At 49.5% G+C, this 16,684-nt stretch overlaps 1 protein-coding gene across 2 annotated transcripts in view; it reads right to left on the reverse strand.

The window, feature by feature from the left end:
• Positions 1-729: 729 nt before the first annotated feature.
• Positions 730-16,684, reverse strand: part of ttc29 (tetratricopeptide repeat domain 29) — a 41,723-nt gene continuing 25,768 nt past the window's right edge. The window contains exons 6-12 of one of the 2 annotated variants that reach the window (XM_031791613.1): positions 15,723-15,935; positions 15,559-15,629; positions 11,041-11,147; positions 7,774-7,897; positions 7,327-7,416; positions 1,155-1,299; positions 730-849 (exon numbers count right to left, since the gene is read on the reverse strand). In XM_031791613.1, the coding sequence (XP_031647473.1) occupies positions 836-849; positions 1,155-1,299; positions 7,327-7,416; positions 7,774-7,897; positions 11,041-11,147; positions 15,559-15,629; positions 15,723-15,935 (764 nt within the window). In that variant the 3' untranslated portion in view covers positions 730-835. The remainder of the gene's footprint in view (positions 850-1,154; positions 1,300-7,326; positions 7,417-7,773; positions 7,898-11,040; positions 11,148-15,558; positions 15,630-15,722; positions 15,936-16,684) is intronic. The other variant, XM_031791614.1, reaches the window with a different exon arrangement.

Consider the following 16,684-nt stretch of genomic DNA (forward strand, 5'->3'; position numbering starts at 1 on the left):
ACTCAACCCCTCCCATCTATCTCTGAACACCATCCAGTCCCATCCTTCAGCTCCCCTCAACCCCTCCCATCTCAGTCAGTTAAAAACAAATCCTTATTTTCAATGATGGCCTAGGAACAGTGGGTTAACTGCCTGTTCAGGGACAGATTTTTTACCTTGTCCCACTCGGGGATTTGATCTTGTAACCTTCCGGTTACTAGTTCTACGCTCTAACCACTAGGCTACCTGCCGCCCCTACACTCTAACCACTAGGCTACCTGCCTCCCCTACACTCTAACCACTAGGCTACCTGCCACCTCTACACTCTAACCACTAGGCTACCCTGCCTCCTCTACACTCTAACCACTAGGCTACCTGCAGCCCCTACACTCTAACCACTAGGCTACCTGCCTCCTCTACACTCTAACCACTAGGCTACCTGCCTCCTCTACACTCTAACCACTAGGCTACCTGCCTCCTCTACACTCTAACCACTAGGCTACCTGCCTCCTCTACACTCTAACCACTAGGCTACCTGCCTCCTCTACACTCTAACCACTAGGCTACCTGCCTCCCCTACACTCTAACCACTAGGCTACCTGCCGCCCCATCTCCGAACACCATCCAGTTTTGATTTCTAATTTCCATATTTTTTTCCCCAACTGTGCTGTGAATGTTTCACAAAAGTTCTGAACCTTTCTATTCTCATAGTTTCTACAGATTGTAAAATGAAAGATAAAACACCTTCGCTATGAAGAGAGTTAGATTTTTTTATTTATTATTATCAACACGTTGATAAGAGCATGCACTTCATCTTCTCCTCTGGTCCTCCTCTTCCTCCTCCTCCTCTTCCTCCTCATATCTTTCCCTCTGTTGGAAACAATAGGGTCACGTTCAGTTGGCAGCAAAACAGTAGAAAACGTTTTAAAATGTAGAACATGCTACTAGCCTATATAAACTACTATCTCCAGTGACAACACGGATTAAAACGTTCTATTCTGATGACCTCCACTATATGCCGTTTCCTTAAATGGCACCGACACAGATGATACATGGAAAGCAAGTGACGTCACCGATCGAAACGCTATTTAGCGCGCACCGCTAACTAAGCTAGCCGTTTCAAATCCGTTACACTATTTCAAGAAGCAGACAATACCCCTCCTAACCAGACTCACCTGCTGATCCTGTTGTATCAGTAAATACGTTCTGCCTGCTCTCCTTCCAGGCTGTCAGGAGTAGCAGGTCACTGTGTGACGCCGTCTCAACGGAACGACTGTACTTCCTGATCATACTGTAGGCACGGGCACTACCCACAAACACCTGACAATCACAACGGGAAAAAAGAAAAAAACGTTTTTTATTTTTTATAAATTCCTTTTATTTTACGTCAGCAGTTTTCACAAACTGTTTTTACAGATACCCAGCCCCCCCCCCAAAAAACACCCCAAAAGAGACAGCAATGCAGAGGTTGGCAGAAGGACAGCGCCTAGGAACAACTCCCTAGAAGGCAGGAACCTAGGAAGAAACCTAGAGGAGGAACCTAGAGGAGGAACCAGGCCCAGACGGGATCGCCTTTACATGCCAAGTACATTTCCATGTAACCATGGTGACGACAATACATAGAATATACAAGACAGAAGAATCTATCTGCCCTGGTCACATAGGTTGTGTCCCCTATCAGCCCTGGTCACATAGGTTGTGTCCCCTATCAGCCCTGGTCACATAGGTTGTGTCCACTATCAGCCCTGGTCACATAGGTTGTGTCCCCTATCAGCCCTGGTCACATAGGTTGTGTCCCCTATCAGCCCTGGTCACATAGGTTGTGTCCCCTATCAGCCCTGGTCACATAGTCTGTGTCCCCTATCAGCCCTGGTCACACAGGCTGTGTCCACTATCAGCCCTGGTCACACAGGCTGTGTCCACTATCAGCCCTGGTCACATAGGTTGTGTCCCCTATCAGCCCTGGTCACATAGGTTGTGTCCCCTATCAGCCCTGGTCACACAGGCTGTGTCCACTATCAGTCCTGGTCACATAGTCTGTGTCCCCTATCAGCCCTGGTCACACAGGCTGTGTCCACTATCAGCCCTGGTCACACAGGCGGTGTCCCCTATCAGCCCTGGTCACACAGGCTGTGTCCACTATCAGCCCTGGTCACACAGGCTGTTTCCACTATATAAGAAGGATCATGGGTCTATCTATAAACTAGGGTGCCATTTGGGACCCATCCATAATGTATATGGGTCTATCTATAAACTAGTGTGCCATTTGGGACACACCCAAAATGTATATGGGTCTATCTATAAACTAGTGTGCCATTTGGGACCCATTCCAAAATGTATATGGGTCTATCTATAAACTAGTGTGCCATTTGGGACCCATTCCAAAATGTATATGGGTCTATCTATAAACTAGGGTGCCATTTGGGACCCATCCATAATGTATATGGGTCTATCTATAAACTAGGGTGCCAGTGTGGGACCCATCCATAATGTATATGGGTCTATCTATAAACTAGGGTGCCATTTGGGACCCATCCATAATGTATATGGGTCTATCTATAAACTAGGGTGCCAGTGTGGGACCCATCCATAATGTATATGGGTCTATCTATAAACTAGGGTGCCAGTGTGGGACCCATCCATAATGTATATGGGTCTATCTATAAACTAGGGTGCCAGTGTGGGACCCATCCATAATGTATATGGGTCTATCTATAAACTAGGGTGCCAGTGTGGGACCCATCCATAATGTATATGGGTCTATCTATAAACTAGGGTGCCAGTGTGGGACCCATCCATAATGTATATGGGTCTATCTATAAACTAGGGTGCCAGTGTGGGACCCATCCATAATGTATATGGGTCTATCTATAAACTAGGGTGCCAGTGTGGGTGTCCTACGCTGGACAACTTGTTACAGCTGTTGATAAGTCCCCTTCAGAATGTATTCACACCCATTGACTTCTTCCACATTTTGTTGTGTTACAGCCTGAATTCAAAATGGATTCAATTGTTTCGCTCACACCAATCAACACATAACACTCCATAATGACATCACAACACTCCATAATGACATCACAACACTCCATAATGACATCACAACACTCCATAATGACAAAGTGAAAACATGGTTTTAGAAAATGTTTGCTAATTCATTGAGAATTAAATAAAGAAATCGAATTTACGTAAGTATTCCCACCCCTGAGTGAAATTATCAATAAGGCACAAGAGGGTGTGGTATAAGGCTAAGGGCTGTTCTTAGGCACGATGCAAGGCGGAGTGCCTGGGCACAGCCCTTAGCCGTGGTATATTGGCCATATACCATAAACCCCTGAGGTGCCTTACTGCTGTTATAAACTGGTTACCAACGTAGTTAGAGCAGTAAAACTAAATGTTTTGTCATTCGGTCTGATATACCACGGCTGTCAACCAATCAGCATTCAGGGCTCGATCCACACAGTTTATAATCTAGGGTCACCCCCCCCCCCCCCCTCTAGGGTCACCCCCCCCCCCTCTAGGGTCACCCCTCCCCCTCTAGGGTCACCCCCCCCCCTCTAGGGTCACCCCCCTCCCCCTCTAGGGTCACCTCCCTCTAGGGTCACCCCCCCCCCTCTAGGGTCACCCCCCTCCCCCTCTAGGGTCACCCCCCCCTCTAGGGTCACACCCCTCCCCCTCTAGGGTCACCTCCCTCTAGGGTCACCCCCCTCCCCCTCTAGGGTCACCCCCCTCCCCCTCTAGGGTCACCCCCCTCCCCCCCTCTTCTCTGTAAGGTTGCTCTGTTTCTAAACTCAGCAAAAAAATAAATTTCCCTTTTTCAGGACCCTGTTTTTCAAAGATAATTCGTAAATATCCAAATAACTTCACAGATCTTCACTGTAAAGGGTTTAAACACTGTTTCCCATGCTTGTTCAATGAACCATAAACAATTAATGAACATGCACCTGTGGAACGGTCGTTAAGACACTAACAGGTTACAGACGGTTGGCCATTAAGGTCACAGTTATGAAAACTTAGGACACTAAAGAGGCCTTTCTCCTGACTCAGGGTCTTCTGCCCAGGGTTCCTGCTCATCTGTGTGAACTTACCTTAGGCATGCTGCAAGGAGGCCTGAGGACTGCAGATGTGGTCAGGGAAATAAATGGCAATGTCTGTACTGTGAGATGCCTAAGACAGCGCTACAGGGAGACAGGACGGACAGCAGACCATGTGTAACAACACCTGCACAGGATCGGTACATTCAAACATCACTGGGGGACAGGTACAGGATGGCAACAACAACTGCCCGAGTTACACCAGGAACGCACAATCCCTCCATTAGTGCTCAGACTGTCCGCAATTGGCTGAAAGAGGCTGGACTGAGGGCTTGTAGGCCTGTTGCAAGGCAGGTCCTCACCAGACATCACCGGCAACAACGTCACCTATGGGCACAAACCCACCGTTGTTGGACCAGACAGGACTGGCAAAAAGTGCTCTTCACTGACAAGTCGTGGTTTTGTCTCAGCAGGGGCGATGGTCGGATTCACGTTTATCATCGAAGGAATGAGTGTTACACCGAGGCCTGTACTCTGGAGCGGGATTGATTTGGAGGTGGAGGGACCGTCATGGTCTGGGGCGGTGTGTCACAGCATCATCGGACTGAGCTTGTTGTCATTGCAGGCAATCTCAACGCTGTGCGTTACAGGGAAGACATCCTCCTCCCTCATGTGGTACCCTTCCTGCAGGCTCATCCTGACATGACCCTCCAGCATGACAATGCCACCAGCCATACTGCTCGTTCTGTGTGTAAGTTCCTGCAAGACAGGAATGTCAGTGTTCTGCCATGGACAGCGAAGAGGCCGGATCTCAATCCCATTGAGCACGTCTGGGACCTGTTGGATCGGAGGGTGAGGGCTAGGGCCATTCCCCCCAGAAATGTCTGGGAATTTGCAGGTGCCTTGGTGGAAGAGTGGGTTAACATCTCACAGCAAGAACTGGCAAATCTGGTGCAGTCCATGAGGAGGAGATGCACTGCAGTACTTAATGCAGCTGGTGGCCACACCAGATACTGACTGTTACTTTTGATTTTGACCCCCCCTTTGTTTAAGAACACATTATTCAATTTCTGTTAGTAACATGTCTGTGGAACTTGTTAAATTTATGTCTCAGTTGTTGAATCTTGTTGTGTTCATACAAATATTTACACATGTTAAGTTTGCTGAAAATAAACGCAGTTGACAGTGAGAAGGTTTTCTCTTTTGATGCTGAGTGTAGTAGCCCTTTTGTAACATAAGCAGCCTGTTATATAACTGTTTCTAAACTGTCCTGTTCAAACTTTCTGTGAAACGATCTTTAATGGTTCCTGTTGTCCCAGGATGTGTGGGGGAGTGGACATGTCCATGGTATGATTAGTCTTTCTCTAGGCCAACTGTGGTGATAAGCAGAAGCACCCGACTCAATCCAAGGGCATGTGAACACCCCCCCCCCCCCCTATCCTGGGTCTGTATAAATGTCTGTGAGAACAAAGAGAGACTCTATCTAGTTTCCCCTTGCGTACATGCTCGTCATAAAGCTTTTGAATATTGAGATCGGACTGCCTTCTGAGTCATTTTTCCACCACAATACTTGGTGCCGTGACCCCGGATCGCTACAGCAGGACCCGAACCCATATCGCCCGCTGGGAAACAAGACAACTCCTGCGCCAAAACTAAGAGGTAAGGGACCTTTCTCACAATCCATATATGAGTTGTCTATTTCTCTAGTGGGTGGTGGGGTTACAGCTGTGAATCTTTCTGGGTAAGTCTAAGAGCTGTGCACACCTGGATTGTACAATATTTGCACATTATTCTTTTAAAAATTCTTTAAGTTCTGTCAAGTTGGTAGTTAAGTCTTGCCATAGATTTTAAAGTGGATTTAAGTCAAAACTTGTAACTAGGCCAACTCAGGAACATTCAATGTCATCTTGGTAAGCAACTCCAGGATATATTTGGCCTTGTGTTTTAGGTTATTGTCCTGCTGAAAGGTGAATTTGTCCCCCATTGTCTGTCTGAAAGCAGACTGCACCAGGTTCTCCTCTAGGATATTGCCTGTGCTTATAGCTGTATTCCCTTTCTTTTTATCCATGTTATGGGTATTGCCGATGACAAGCATACCCATAACATGATGCAGCCACCACCATGCTTGAAAATATGAGATGTGTTACTCAGTGATGTGTTGTGTTGGATTTGTGCCAAACATAACGCTTTGTATTCAGGACATAAAGTTCATTTCTTTGCCACATTTTTTACTTTAGTGCCTTATAGCAAACAAGATGCACAATTCTGTACAGGCTTCATTGTTTTCACTCTGTCATTTAGGTTAGTATTGTGGAGTAACTACAATGTTGTTGATCCATCCTCGGTGTTCTACCTATCACAGCCATTAAACTCTGTAATTGTTTTAAAGTCACCATTGGCATCACAGTGCAATCCCTGAGTGGTTTCCTTCCTCTCCGGTAACTGAGTTAGGAAGGACACCTGTATCTTTGTAGTGACTGAGTGTATTGCAGGGTTAGGGTTAGTTGGTAGGATAATGAGGTGATGGTTTTAATGAGTGCAGGGTTAGTTGGTAGGGTAATGAGTGTAGGGTTAGTTGGAAGGGTAATGAGTGTAGGGTTAGTTGGAAGGGTAATGAGTGTAGGGTTAGTTGGAAGGGTAATGAGTGTAGGGTTAGTTGGAAGGGTAATGAGTGTAGGGTTAGTTGGTAGGATAATGAGTGTAGGGTTAGTTGGTAGGGTAATGACGTGGTGGGTTTTAATGAGTGTAGGGTTAGTTGGAAGGGTAATGAGTGTAGGGTTAGTTGGTAGAGTAAATAGAATGTCAATTAGAATGTCAATTAGAATGTCAAGGCCCAAAGAAGTATTCTTAAAGTGGCAATGTCCACATTATTACCTCATAGTTTAGAATGTAAGAACACTTAGAATGTCAATTAGAATGTAAATTAGAATATCAAGGCCTAAAGAAGTATTCTTAAAGTGATAATGGCACTTTTTTAAAACACTTTTTACATGTTATTTTATATTAGACCCTATATGTACAATTATATAAATTATACAATTGTATAACATTGAGGTCCTTGAAAATTACCTTTAACTGCTTGAAAAAGTCCCTGAAAGTAATTGAATTTGACTTGTCAATGTTAGTATGACCCCTGCTTATAGGATGTATACTCCTGTTGTTGTGGAGTTATGGGACAATTTGCATTACTTGTGTTCTTCTAAGAACACATTAGAAACTGCATGAAAATCCTTTTATTTTTTGTCACAAACCATTTTGAGATGTTGATCCCAATGTCACACACTGGGCCCCATTATTTACAGAAAGAGCATCATACCTGAGCCCTCTGGAGCAGGGGGACCTCCTCCAGGTCACGGGCGATCTCGTACCCCCGTTCAAAGTACGTACAGCCTCTTTCGTACTGACCCTGAGGAGAGAGTGTGAGGGGTGAGAGAGAGAGAGAGAGAGGAAAAGAGAGAGGGGGATAGACAGAGAAAGAGAGAGAGGGGGGGGAGATAGACAGAGAGAGGAATACGAGAGGGGGATAGACGGAGAGAGAGAGAGAGAGAGAGAGAGAGACAGAGAAAGAGAGAGAGAGAGAGAGAGAGAGGGGGGGATAGACAGAGAGACTCTAGAGTTGAAGATGACTCCTAGACACATGCTCTCTCCCTCCCTTGCTCCCCACTCCCCTCCCTCCCTCCCTCCCGCCCTCCCCCCACCCTCCCCCCACCCACCCTCCCTCCCTCCCTCCCTCCCTCCCTCCCTCTCTCCCTCCCTCTCTTACTCTAGAGTTGAAGATGACTCCTAGACACATGCATGCTTCCTCTAGGTTGTGGTATTGGTTGTTGCCCTGGGAAACCTCTGCAAACTTCTCCAGATACTGGACCGTCTCACTCAGCTTCCCCTCACTAGGACACACACACAAACTGTACAGGAACCTTCCACCGAAGGTCCAACAACACAAACTGTACAGGAACCTTCCACCGAAGGTCCAACAACACAAAATGTCAGGTGTGTGTGTCTGTCCTTCAGTGTGTGTCTGTGTGTCTGTGTGTGTGTCTGTGTGTGTATCTGTGTGTGTATCTGTGTGTGTGTGTGTGTGTATCTGTGTGTGTCCGTCCATTCTTCAGTGTGTGTCTGTGTGTCTGTGTGTGTGTCTGTGTGTGTATCTGTGTGTGTATCTGTGTGTGTGTCTGTGTGTGTGTCTGTGTGTGTATCTGTGTGTGTCCGTCCGTCCTTGAGCGTGTCTGTGTGTGTCTGTGTGTGTTCGTCCATCCTTCTGTGTGTGTGTCTTTGTGTGTAAAATAGTGCTGAGCGATTAGCGCTTTATGAGGTAGGTTCGGTTAGATTATTAATAAATAATCCGTTTGGACTCCCGGGTGGCGCAGTGGTCTAGGGCACTGCATCGCAGCGCTAGCTGTGCCACCAGAGACTCTGCGTTCGCGCCCAGGCTCTGTCGCAGCCGGCCACGACCGGGAGGTCCGTGGGGCGACGCACAATTGGCCTAGCGTCGTCCGGGTTAGGGAGGGTTTGGCCAGTAGGGATATCCTTGTCTCATCGCACACCAGCGACTCCTGTGGCGGGCCGGGCGCAGTGCACGCTAACCAAGGTTGCCAGGTGCACGGTATTTCCTCCGACACAATGGTGCGGCTGGCTTCCGGGTTGGATGGCGCTGTGTTAAGAAGCAGTGCGGCTTGGTTGGGTTGTGTATCGGAGGACGCATGACTTTCAACCTTCGTCTCTCCCGAGCCCCGTACGGGAGTTGTAAGCGATGAGACAAGATAGTAGCTACTACAACAATTGGAGACCACGAAAAAAAGGGGGTAAAATCTAATTTACTCATTTATTATTTCATTTATTACATTTATTAAAATCAGTTTTCGATTTTCTGTTTCAATATAGTTTTTCAACATTAAATTCATTAGGAAATATAATATAATATAATATAATATAATGACAATGATTTAGAGCTTTTTAATGGAAATTCCAAAACATAAAATGGCCAAAAATCACCTGTCTGTAGCATTCACCTGTCTGTAGTATTCACCTGTCTGTAGTATTCACCTGTCTGTAGTATTCACCTGTCTGTAGTATTCACCTGTCTATAGTAATCACCTGTCTGTAGTATTCACCTGTCTGTAGTAATCACCTGTCTGTAGTAATCACCTGTCTGTAGTATTCACCTGTCTGTAGTATTCACCTGTCTGTACTATTCACCTGTCTATAGTAATCACCTGTCTGTAGTATTCACCTGTCTGTAGTAATCACCTGTCTGTAGTAATCACATGTCTGTAGTAATCACCTGTCTGTAGTATTCACCTGTCTGTAGTAATCACCTGTCTGTAGTAATCACACGTCTGTAGTAATCACATGTCTGTAGTAATCACCTGTCTGTAGTATTCACCTGTCTGTAGTAATCACCTGTCTGTAGTAATCACATGTCTGTAGTAATCACCTGTCTGTAGTAATCACCTGTCTGTAGTGTTCACCTGTCTGTAGTAATCACCTGTCTGTAGTAATCACCTGTCTGTAGTAATCACCTGTCTGTAGTAATCACATGTCTGTAGTAATCACCTGTCTGTAGTATTCACCTGTCTGTAGTAATCACCTGTCTGTAGTAATCACCTGTCTGTAGTAATCACCTGTCTGTAGTAATCACCTGTCTGTAGTATTCACCTGTCTGTAGTAATCACCTGTCTGTAGTGTTCACCTGTCTGTAGTAATCACATGTCTGTAGTAATCACCTGTCTGTAGTAATCACCTGTCTGTAGTAATCACCTGTCTGTAGTAATCACCTGTCTGTAGTAATCACCTGTCTGTAGTGTTCACCTGTCTGTAGTAATCACATGTCTGTAGTGTTCACCTATCTGTAGTAATCACATGTCTGTAGTAATCACCTGTCTGTAGTAATCACCTGTCTGTAGTATTCACCTGTCTGTAGTAATCACCTGTCTGTAGTATTCACCTGTCTGTAGTAATCACCTGTCTGTAGTGTTCACCTGTCTGTAGTAATCACATGTCTGTAGTAATCACCTGTCTGTAGTAATCACCTGTCTGTAGTAATCACCTGTCTGTAGTAATCACATGTCTGTAGTAATCACCTGTCTGTAGTAATCACCTGTCTGTAGTAATCACATGTCTGTAGTAATCACCTGTCTGTAGTAATCACATGTCTGTAGTAATCACCTGTCTGTACTATTCACCTGTCTGTAGTAATCACCTGTCTGTACTATTCACCTGTCTGTAGTAATCACCTGTCTGTAGTAACTCTGTATTCCTCTCTCTTGTTGTTAGATGGTATATCTGGTCTGTGTGTATCTAACATAACAGGGGTAAAAGTGGCTCCCTCTCTCTTGTTGTTAGATGGTATATCTGGTATGTGTGTATCTAACATAACAGGGGTAAAAGTGGCTCCCTCTCTCTTGTTGTTAGATGGTATATCTGGTATGTGTGTATCTAACATAACAGGGGTAAAAGTGGCTCCCTCTCTCTTGTTGTTAGATGGTATATCTGGTCTGTGTGTATCTAACATAACAGGGGTAAAAGTGGATCCCTCTCTCTTGTTGTTAGATGGTATATCTGGTCTGTGTGTATCTAACCTAACAGGGGTAAAAATGGATCCATCCAGAGATCTGTATATAATGACAAGATGCTCATGTCTCCCCCCTAACAATGGGAGCCCAAAATAAGCCCATAGAAACGCATTGGACAGATTTTGGACAGATTTTGGCGAGAGTGAAACCTCTCGCTTCACATCTTCCTCTCTGGTCTGTCTAAGCCCCCCCCCCCCCAAAAAAAAAACTGCTGCAATGGATTATGGTCAATGTAGTTAATTATCACGTTTTGGCGCTGGACTAGGTTGAATATTTGCTTAATGAAAACTACAACTCCCTTCAGCCCAGCGTCTCACATAATTCTGGACATGATTTCTCTCTAGAGAAACGGCACGTTGGGCACACATAAAACAATACAGAGCTAAATGGAATTGAAGTCATTGAACCGACGTTGATAATAACCGAATGTGGTTAACGGCTCAGCACTACCAGTCTACCTCTCCAGTGACTTGGCTATGGCTTTATAGGCCTTCCCCAGTCCTCCTGCGTCCCCCAGGGCTGTTGACATCTCCATGTACATGTTCAGGAAGCGCTTGGCTGTCACCTGAAATTAGTAGAATTTATTTGGGAAAATAATACACCAGATGTACATTTGATCCCAGAGGACAGATCCCAGAGGACAGATCCCAGAGGACAGATCCCAGAGAATAGATCCCAGAGGAGAGATCCCAGAGAATAGATCCCAGAGAATAGATCCCAGAGAATAGATCCCAGAGGACAGATCCCAGAGAATAGATCCCAGAGGAGAGATCCCAGATAATAGATCCCAGAGAATAGATCCCAGAGAATAGATCCCAGAGAAGATCCCAGAGGAGAGATCCCAGAGGAGAGATCCCAGAGGAGAGATCCCAGAGAATAGATCCCAGAGGAGAGATCCAGAGAATAGATCCCAGAGGAGAGATCCCAGAGGAGAGATCCCAGAGAATAGATCCCAGAGGAGAGATCCCAGAGAATAGATCCCAGAGGAGAGATCCCAGAGGAGAGATCCCAGAGAATAGATCCCAGAGGAGAGATCCCAGAGAATAGATCCCAGAGGAGAGATCCCAGAGGAGAGATCCCAGAAAATAGATCCCAGAGGAGAGATCCCAGAGAATAGATCCCAGAGGAGAGATCCCAGAGGAGAGATCCCAGAGAATAGATCCCAGAGGAGAGATCCCAGAGAATAGATCCCAGAGGAGAGATCCCAGAGAATAGATCCCAGAGGAGAGATCCCAGAGGAGATATCCCAGAGAATAGATCCCAGAGGAGAGATCCCAGAGGAGAGATCCCAGAGAATAGATCCCAGAGGAGAGATCCCAGAGGAGAGATCTCAGAGAATAGATCCCAGAGGAGAGATCCCAGAGGAGAGATCCCAGAGAATAGATCCCAGAGGAGAGATCCCAGAGGAGAGATCCCAGAGAATAGATCCAAGAGGAGAGATCCCAGATAATAGATCCCAGAGGAGAGATCCCAGAGGAGAGATCCCAGAGAATAGATCCCAGAGGAGAGATCCCAGAGAATAGATCCCAGAGGAGAGATCCCAGAGAATAGATCCCAGAGGAGAGATCCCAGAGAATAGATCCCAGAGGAGAGATCCGAGAGGAGAGATCCCAGAGAATAGATCCCAGAGGAGAGATCCCAGAGGAGAGATCCCAGAGAATAGATCCCAGAGGAGAGATCCCAGAGGAGAGATCCCAGAGAATAGATCCCAGAGGAGAGATCCCAGAGGAGAGATCCCAGAGGAGAGATCCCAGAGAATAGATCCCAGAGGAGAGATCCCAGAGGAGAGATCCCAGAGGAGAGATCCCAGAGAATAGATCCCAGAGAAGATCCCAGAGGAGAGATCCCAGAGGAGAGATCCCAGAGGAGAGATCCCAGAGGAGAGATCCCAGAGAATAGATCCCAGAGGAGAGATCCCAGAGGAGAGATCCCAGAGAATAGATCCCAGAGGAGAGATCCCAGAGGAGAGATCCCAGAGGAGAGCACTTATAATTAAAACACTTTCCAAAGTGGTCCTCCTGGTAAAAACATCTAATGATTAAAAAACAAAGCAACAAAACAAAAACACTTAATTCATTTAGAGCAGTGTTTCCCAACTCCAGTCCCCCCAACAGCCCAACTCCAGTCCCCCCAACAGCCCAACTCCAGTCCCCCCAACAGCCCAACTCCAGTCCCCCCAACAGCCCAACTCCAGTCCCCCCAACAGCCCAACTCCAGTCCCCCCAACAGCCCAACTCCAGTCCCCCCAACAGCCCAACTCCAGTCCCCCCAACAGCCCAACTCCAGTCCCCCCAACAGCCCAACTCCAGTCCTCCAGTCCCCCAACAGCCCAACTCCAGTCCCCCCAACAGCCCAACTCCAGTCCTCCAGTCCCCCCAACAGCCCAACTCCAGTCCCCCCAACAGCCCAACTCCAGTCCTCCAGTCCCCCAACAGCCCAACTCCAGTCCCCCCAACAGCCCAACTCCAGTCCTCCAGTCCCCCAACTAGTCCCAACTCCAGTCTCCAACAGCCAACCCACAGTCCTCCAGTCCCCACAGCCAACTCCAGTCCCCCCCTACAGCCCAACTCCAGTCCTCCAGTCCCCCCAACAGCCCAAATCCAGTCCCCCCTACAGCCCAACTCCAGTCCTCCAGTCCCCCAACAGCCCAACTCCAGTCCCCCCAACAGCCCAACTCCAGTCCTCCAGTCCCCCCAACAGCCCAAACTCCAGTCCCCCCAACAGCCCAACTCCAGTCCTCCAGTCCCCCCCAACAGCCCAACTCCAGTCCCCCCAACAGCCCAACTCCAAGTCATCCCAGTTCCCCCCAACAGCCCAACTCCAGTCCCCCCAACAGCCCACTCCAGTCCCCCAACAGACCCAACTCCCAGTCCCCCAACAGCCCAACTCCAGTCCCCCCAACAGCCCAACTCCATCCCCCCCAAACAAGCCCACCTCCAGTCCCCCAAACAGCCCAACGCCAGTCCCCCAACCCAGCCAAACTCCAGTCCCCCCAACAGCCCAACTCCAGTCCCCCCAACAGCCCAACTCCAGTCCCCCAAACAGCCCAACTCCAGTCCCCCCAACAGCCCAACTCCAGTCCCCCAACAGCCCAACTCCAGTCCCCCAACAGCCCAACTCCAGTCCCCCCCCAACAAGCCCAACTCCAGTCCCCCCAACAGCCCAACTCCAGTCCCCCCAACAGCCCAACTCCAGTCCCCCAACAGCCCAACTCCAGTCCCCCCCAACAGCCAACTCCAGTCCCCCCAACAGCCCAACTCCAGTCCCCCAACAGCCCAACTCCAGTCCCCCAACAGCCCAACTCCAGTCCCCAACAAGCCCAACTCCAGTCCCCCAGTCCCCCCAACAGCCCAACTCCAGTCCCCCAGTCCCCCCAACAGCCCAACTCCAGTCCCCCAGTCACCCCAACAGCCCAACTCCAGTCCCCCCCAACAGCCCCAACTCCAGTCCCCCCAACCAAGCCCAACTCCAGTCCTCCCAACAGCCCAACTCCAGTCCCCCCAACAGCCCAACTCCAGTCCCCCCAACAGCCCCAACTCCAGTCCCCCAACAGCCCAACTCCAGTCCCCCAACAGCCCAACTCCAGTCCCCCAACAGCCCAACTCCAGTCCCCCCAACAGCCCAACTCCAGTCCCCCCAACAGCCCAACTCCAGTCCCCCCAACAGCCCAACTCCAGTCCCCAACAGCCCAACTCCAGTCTTCCAACAGCCCAACTCCAGTCCCCCAACAGCCCAACTCCAGTCCCCCAACAGCCCAACTCCAGTCCCCCAACAGCCCAACTCCAGTCCTCCAGTCCCCCCAACAGCCCAACTCCAGTCCTCCAGTCCCCCCAACAGCCCAACTCCAGTCCCCCCAACAGCCAACTCCAGTCCCCCCCAACAGCCCAACTCCAGTCCCCCCAACAGCCCAACTCCAGTCCCTCCAGTCCCCCCAACAGCCCAACTCCAGTCCCCCCAACAGCCCAACTCCAGTCCTCCAGTCCCCCCAACAGCCCAACTCCAGTCCCCCCAACAGCCCAACTCCAGTCCTCCAGTCCCCCAACAGCCCAACTCCAGTCCTCCAGTCCCCCAAACAGCCCAACTCCAGTCCTCCAGTCCCCCCAACAGCCCAACTCCAGTCCTCCAGTCCCCCCAACAGCCCAACTCCAGTCCCCCCAACAGCCCAACTCCAGTCCCCCCAACAGCCCAACTCCAGTCCTCCAGTCCCCCCAACAGCCCAACTCCAGTCCTCCAGTCCCCCCAACAGCCCAACTCCAGTCCTCCAGTCCCCCCAACAGCCCAACTCCAGTCCTCCAGTCCCCCCAACAGCCCAACTCCAGTCCTCCAGTCCCCCCAACAGCCCAACTCCAGTCCTCCAGTCCCCCCAACAGCCCAACTCCAGTCCTCCAGTCCCCCAACAGCCCAACTCCAGTCCTCCAGTCTCCCCAACAGCCCAACTCCAGTCCTCCAGTCCTCCAGTCCCCCCAACAGCCCAACTCCAGTCCTCCAGTCCCCCCAACAGCCCAACTCCAGTCCCCCCCAACAGCCCAACTCCAGTCCTCCAGTCCCCCCAACAGCCCAACTCCAGTCCTCCAGTCCCCCCAACAGCCCAACTCCAGTCCTCCAGTCCCCCCAACAGCCCAACTCCAGTCCACCCAACAGCCCAACTCCAGTACCCGCAACAGCCCAACTCCAGTCCTCCAGTCCCCCCAACAGCCCAACTCCAGTCCCCCCAACAGACCAACTCCAGTCCTCCAGTCCCCCCAACAGCCCAACTCCAGTCCACCCAACAGCCCAACTCCAGTCCACCCAACAGCCCAACTCCAGTCCCCCCAACAGCCCAACTCCAGTCCACCCAACAGCCCAACTCCAGTCTGTTGGGCTGTTTGGGAGGACTGGAGGACTGGAGGCCTGGAGGACTGGAGGCCTGGAGGACTGGAGTTGGGCTGTTGGGAGGACTGGAGGACTGGAGTTGGGAAACACTGATTTAGAGGTACCTGGTCGCCGACACACTGATAGGCCAGACCCACACGGTAGGCCGCCTCCCCCTCGATTCTATGGTCTCCAGCTAGAGAAGACAGACAGACAGACAGACATGTATTGATTGAATGAGAACATTTAGTGAGTTTTATTTGTAAAGCCACACACTGGTCTCCCTCACCTTCCTTGGCCATCTGGAAGGCCTTGCTCAGCGTGTCTATAGCAGCTCTGTAGTCGTTAGCCTGTAGTGGTCTTTCTGCCAGCTGGGTGTACACCCTCCAGAGACCCTCACAGGCCTGGCAGTGGAGAGACCTGCCCCCCTCGCTGCGCCATGCCCGCCCTGCCGTCAGCTGGTAGAAACACTCATACTGCTCCCTGGCACTGTCTAACTGACCTAGAGGGAGAGAGAGAGGGAGAGAGAGGGGGGGGTGGGGAGAGAGAGAGAGAGAGAGAGAGAGAGAGAGAGAGAGAGAGAGAGAGAGAGAGGAGAGAGAGAGAGAGAGAGAGAGAGAGAGAGAGAGAGAGAGAGAGAGAGAGAGTGGATGGGGAGAGAGAGAGAGAGAGAGAGAGGGGGAAAAGGGGGAGAGAGAGAGACAGAGAGAGAGAGAGACAGAGAGAGAGAGAGAGAGAGAGACAGAGAGAGAAAGAGGGAGAGAGACAGAGAGAATAGGGGAATGGAGAGAGAGAGAGAGAGAGGGGGAGAGAGAGAGAGAGAGAGAGGGGGGGAGAGAAAGAGAGAGAGAGAGGGAAAGGGGGAGAGAGAGAGAGACGGAGATGAGACATGAATGTCCATTTAGACCCGTCTCAGCCTCCTTCCTCCATCTACAGTATCTACACCCTGTGTGTGTGTGTGTGTGTGTGTGTGCATGTGTGTGTGTGTGTGCATGTGTGTGTGTGTGTGTGTGTGTGTGTGTGCATGTGTGTGTGTGTGTGCATGTGTGTGTGTGTGTGTGTGTGCATGTGTGTGTGTGTGTCTATTATCTTGTTCCGTGTGTGTGTGTGTGTGTGTGTATTATCTTGTTCCGTGTGTGTGTGTGTGTGTATTATCTTGTTCCGTGTGTGTGTGTGTGTGTATTATCTTGTTCCGTGTGTGTGTGTGTGTGTGTGTGTGTGTGTATTATCTTGTTCCATGTGTGTGTGTGT

Source organism: Oncorhynchus kisutch, linkage group LG16 (genome assembly GCF_002021735.2).
Source record: "Oncorhynchus kisutch isolate 150728-3 linkage group LG16, Okis_V2, whole genome shotgun sequence".
Classification (NCBI taxonomy): Eukaryota; Metazoa; Chordata; class Actinopteri; order Salmoniformes; family Salmonidae; genus Oncorhynchus; species Oncorhynchus kisutch.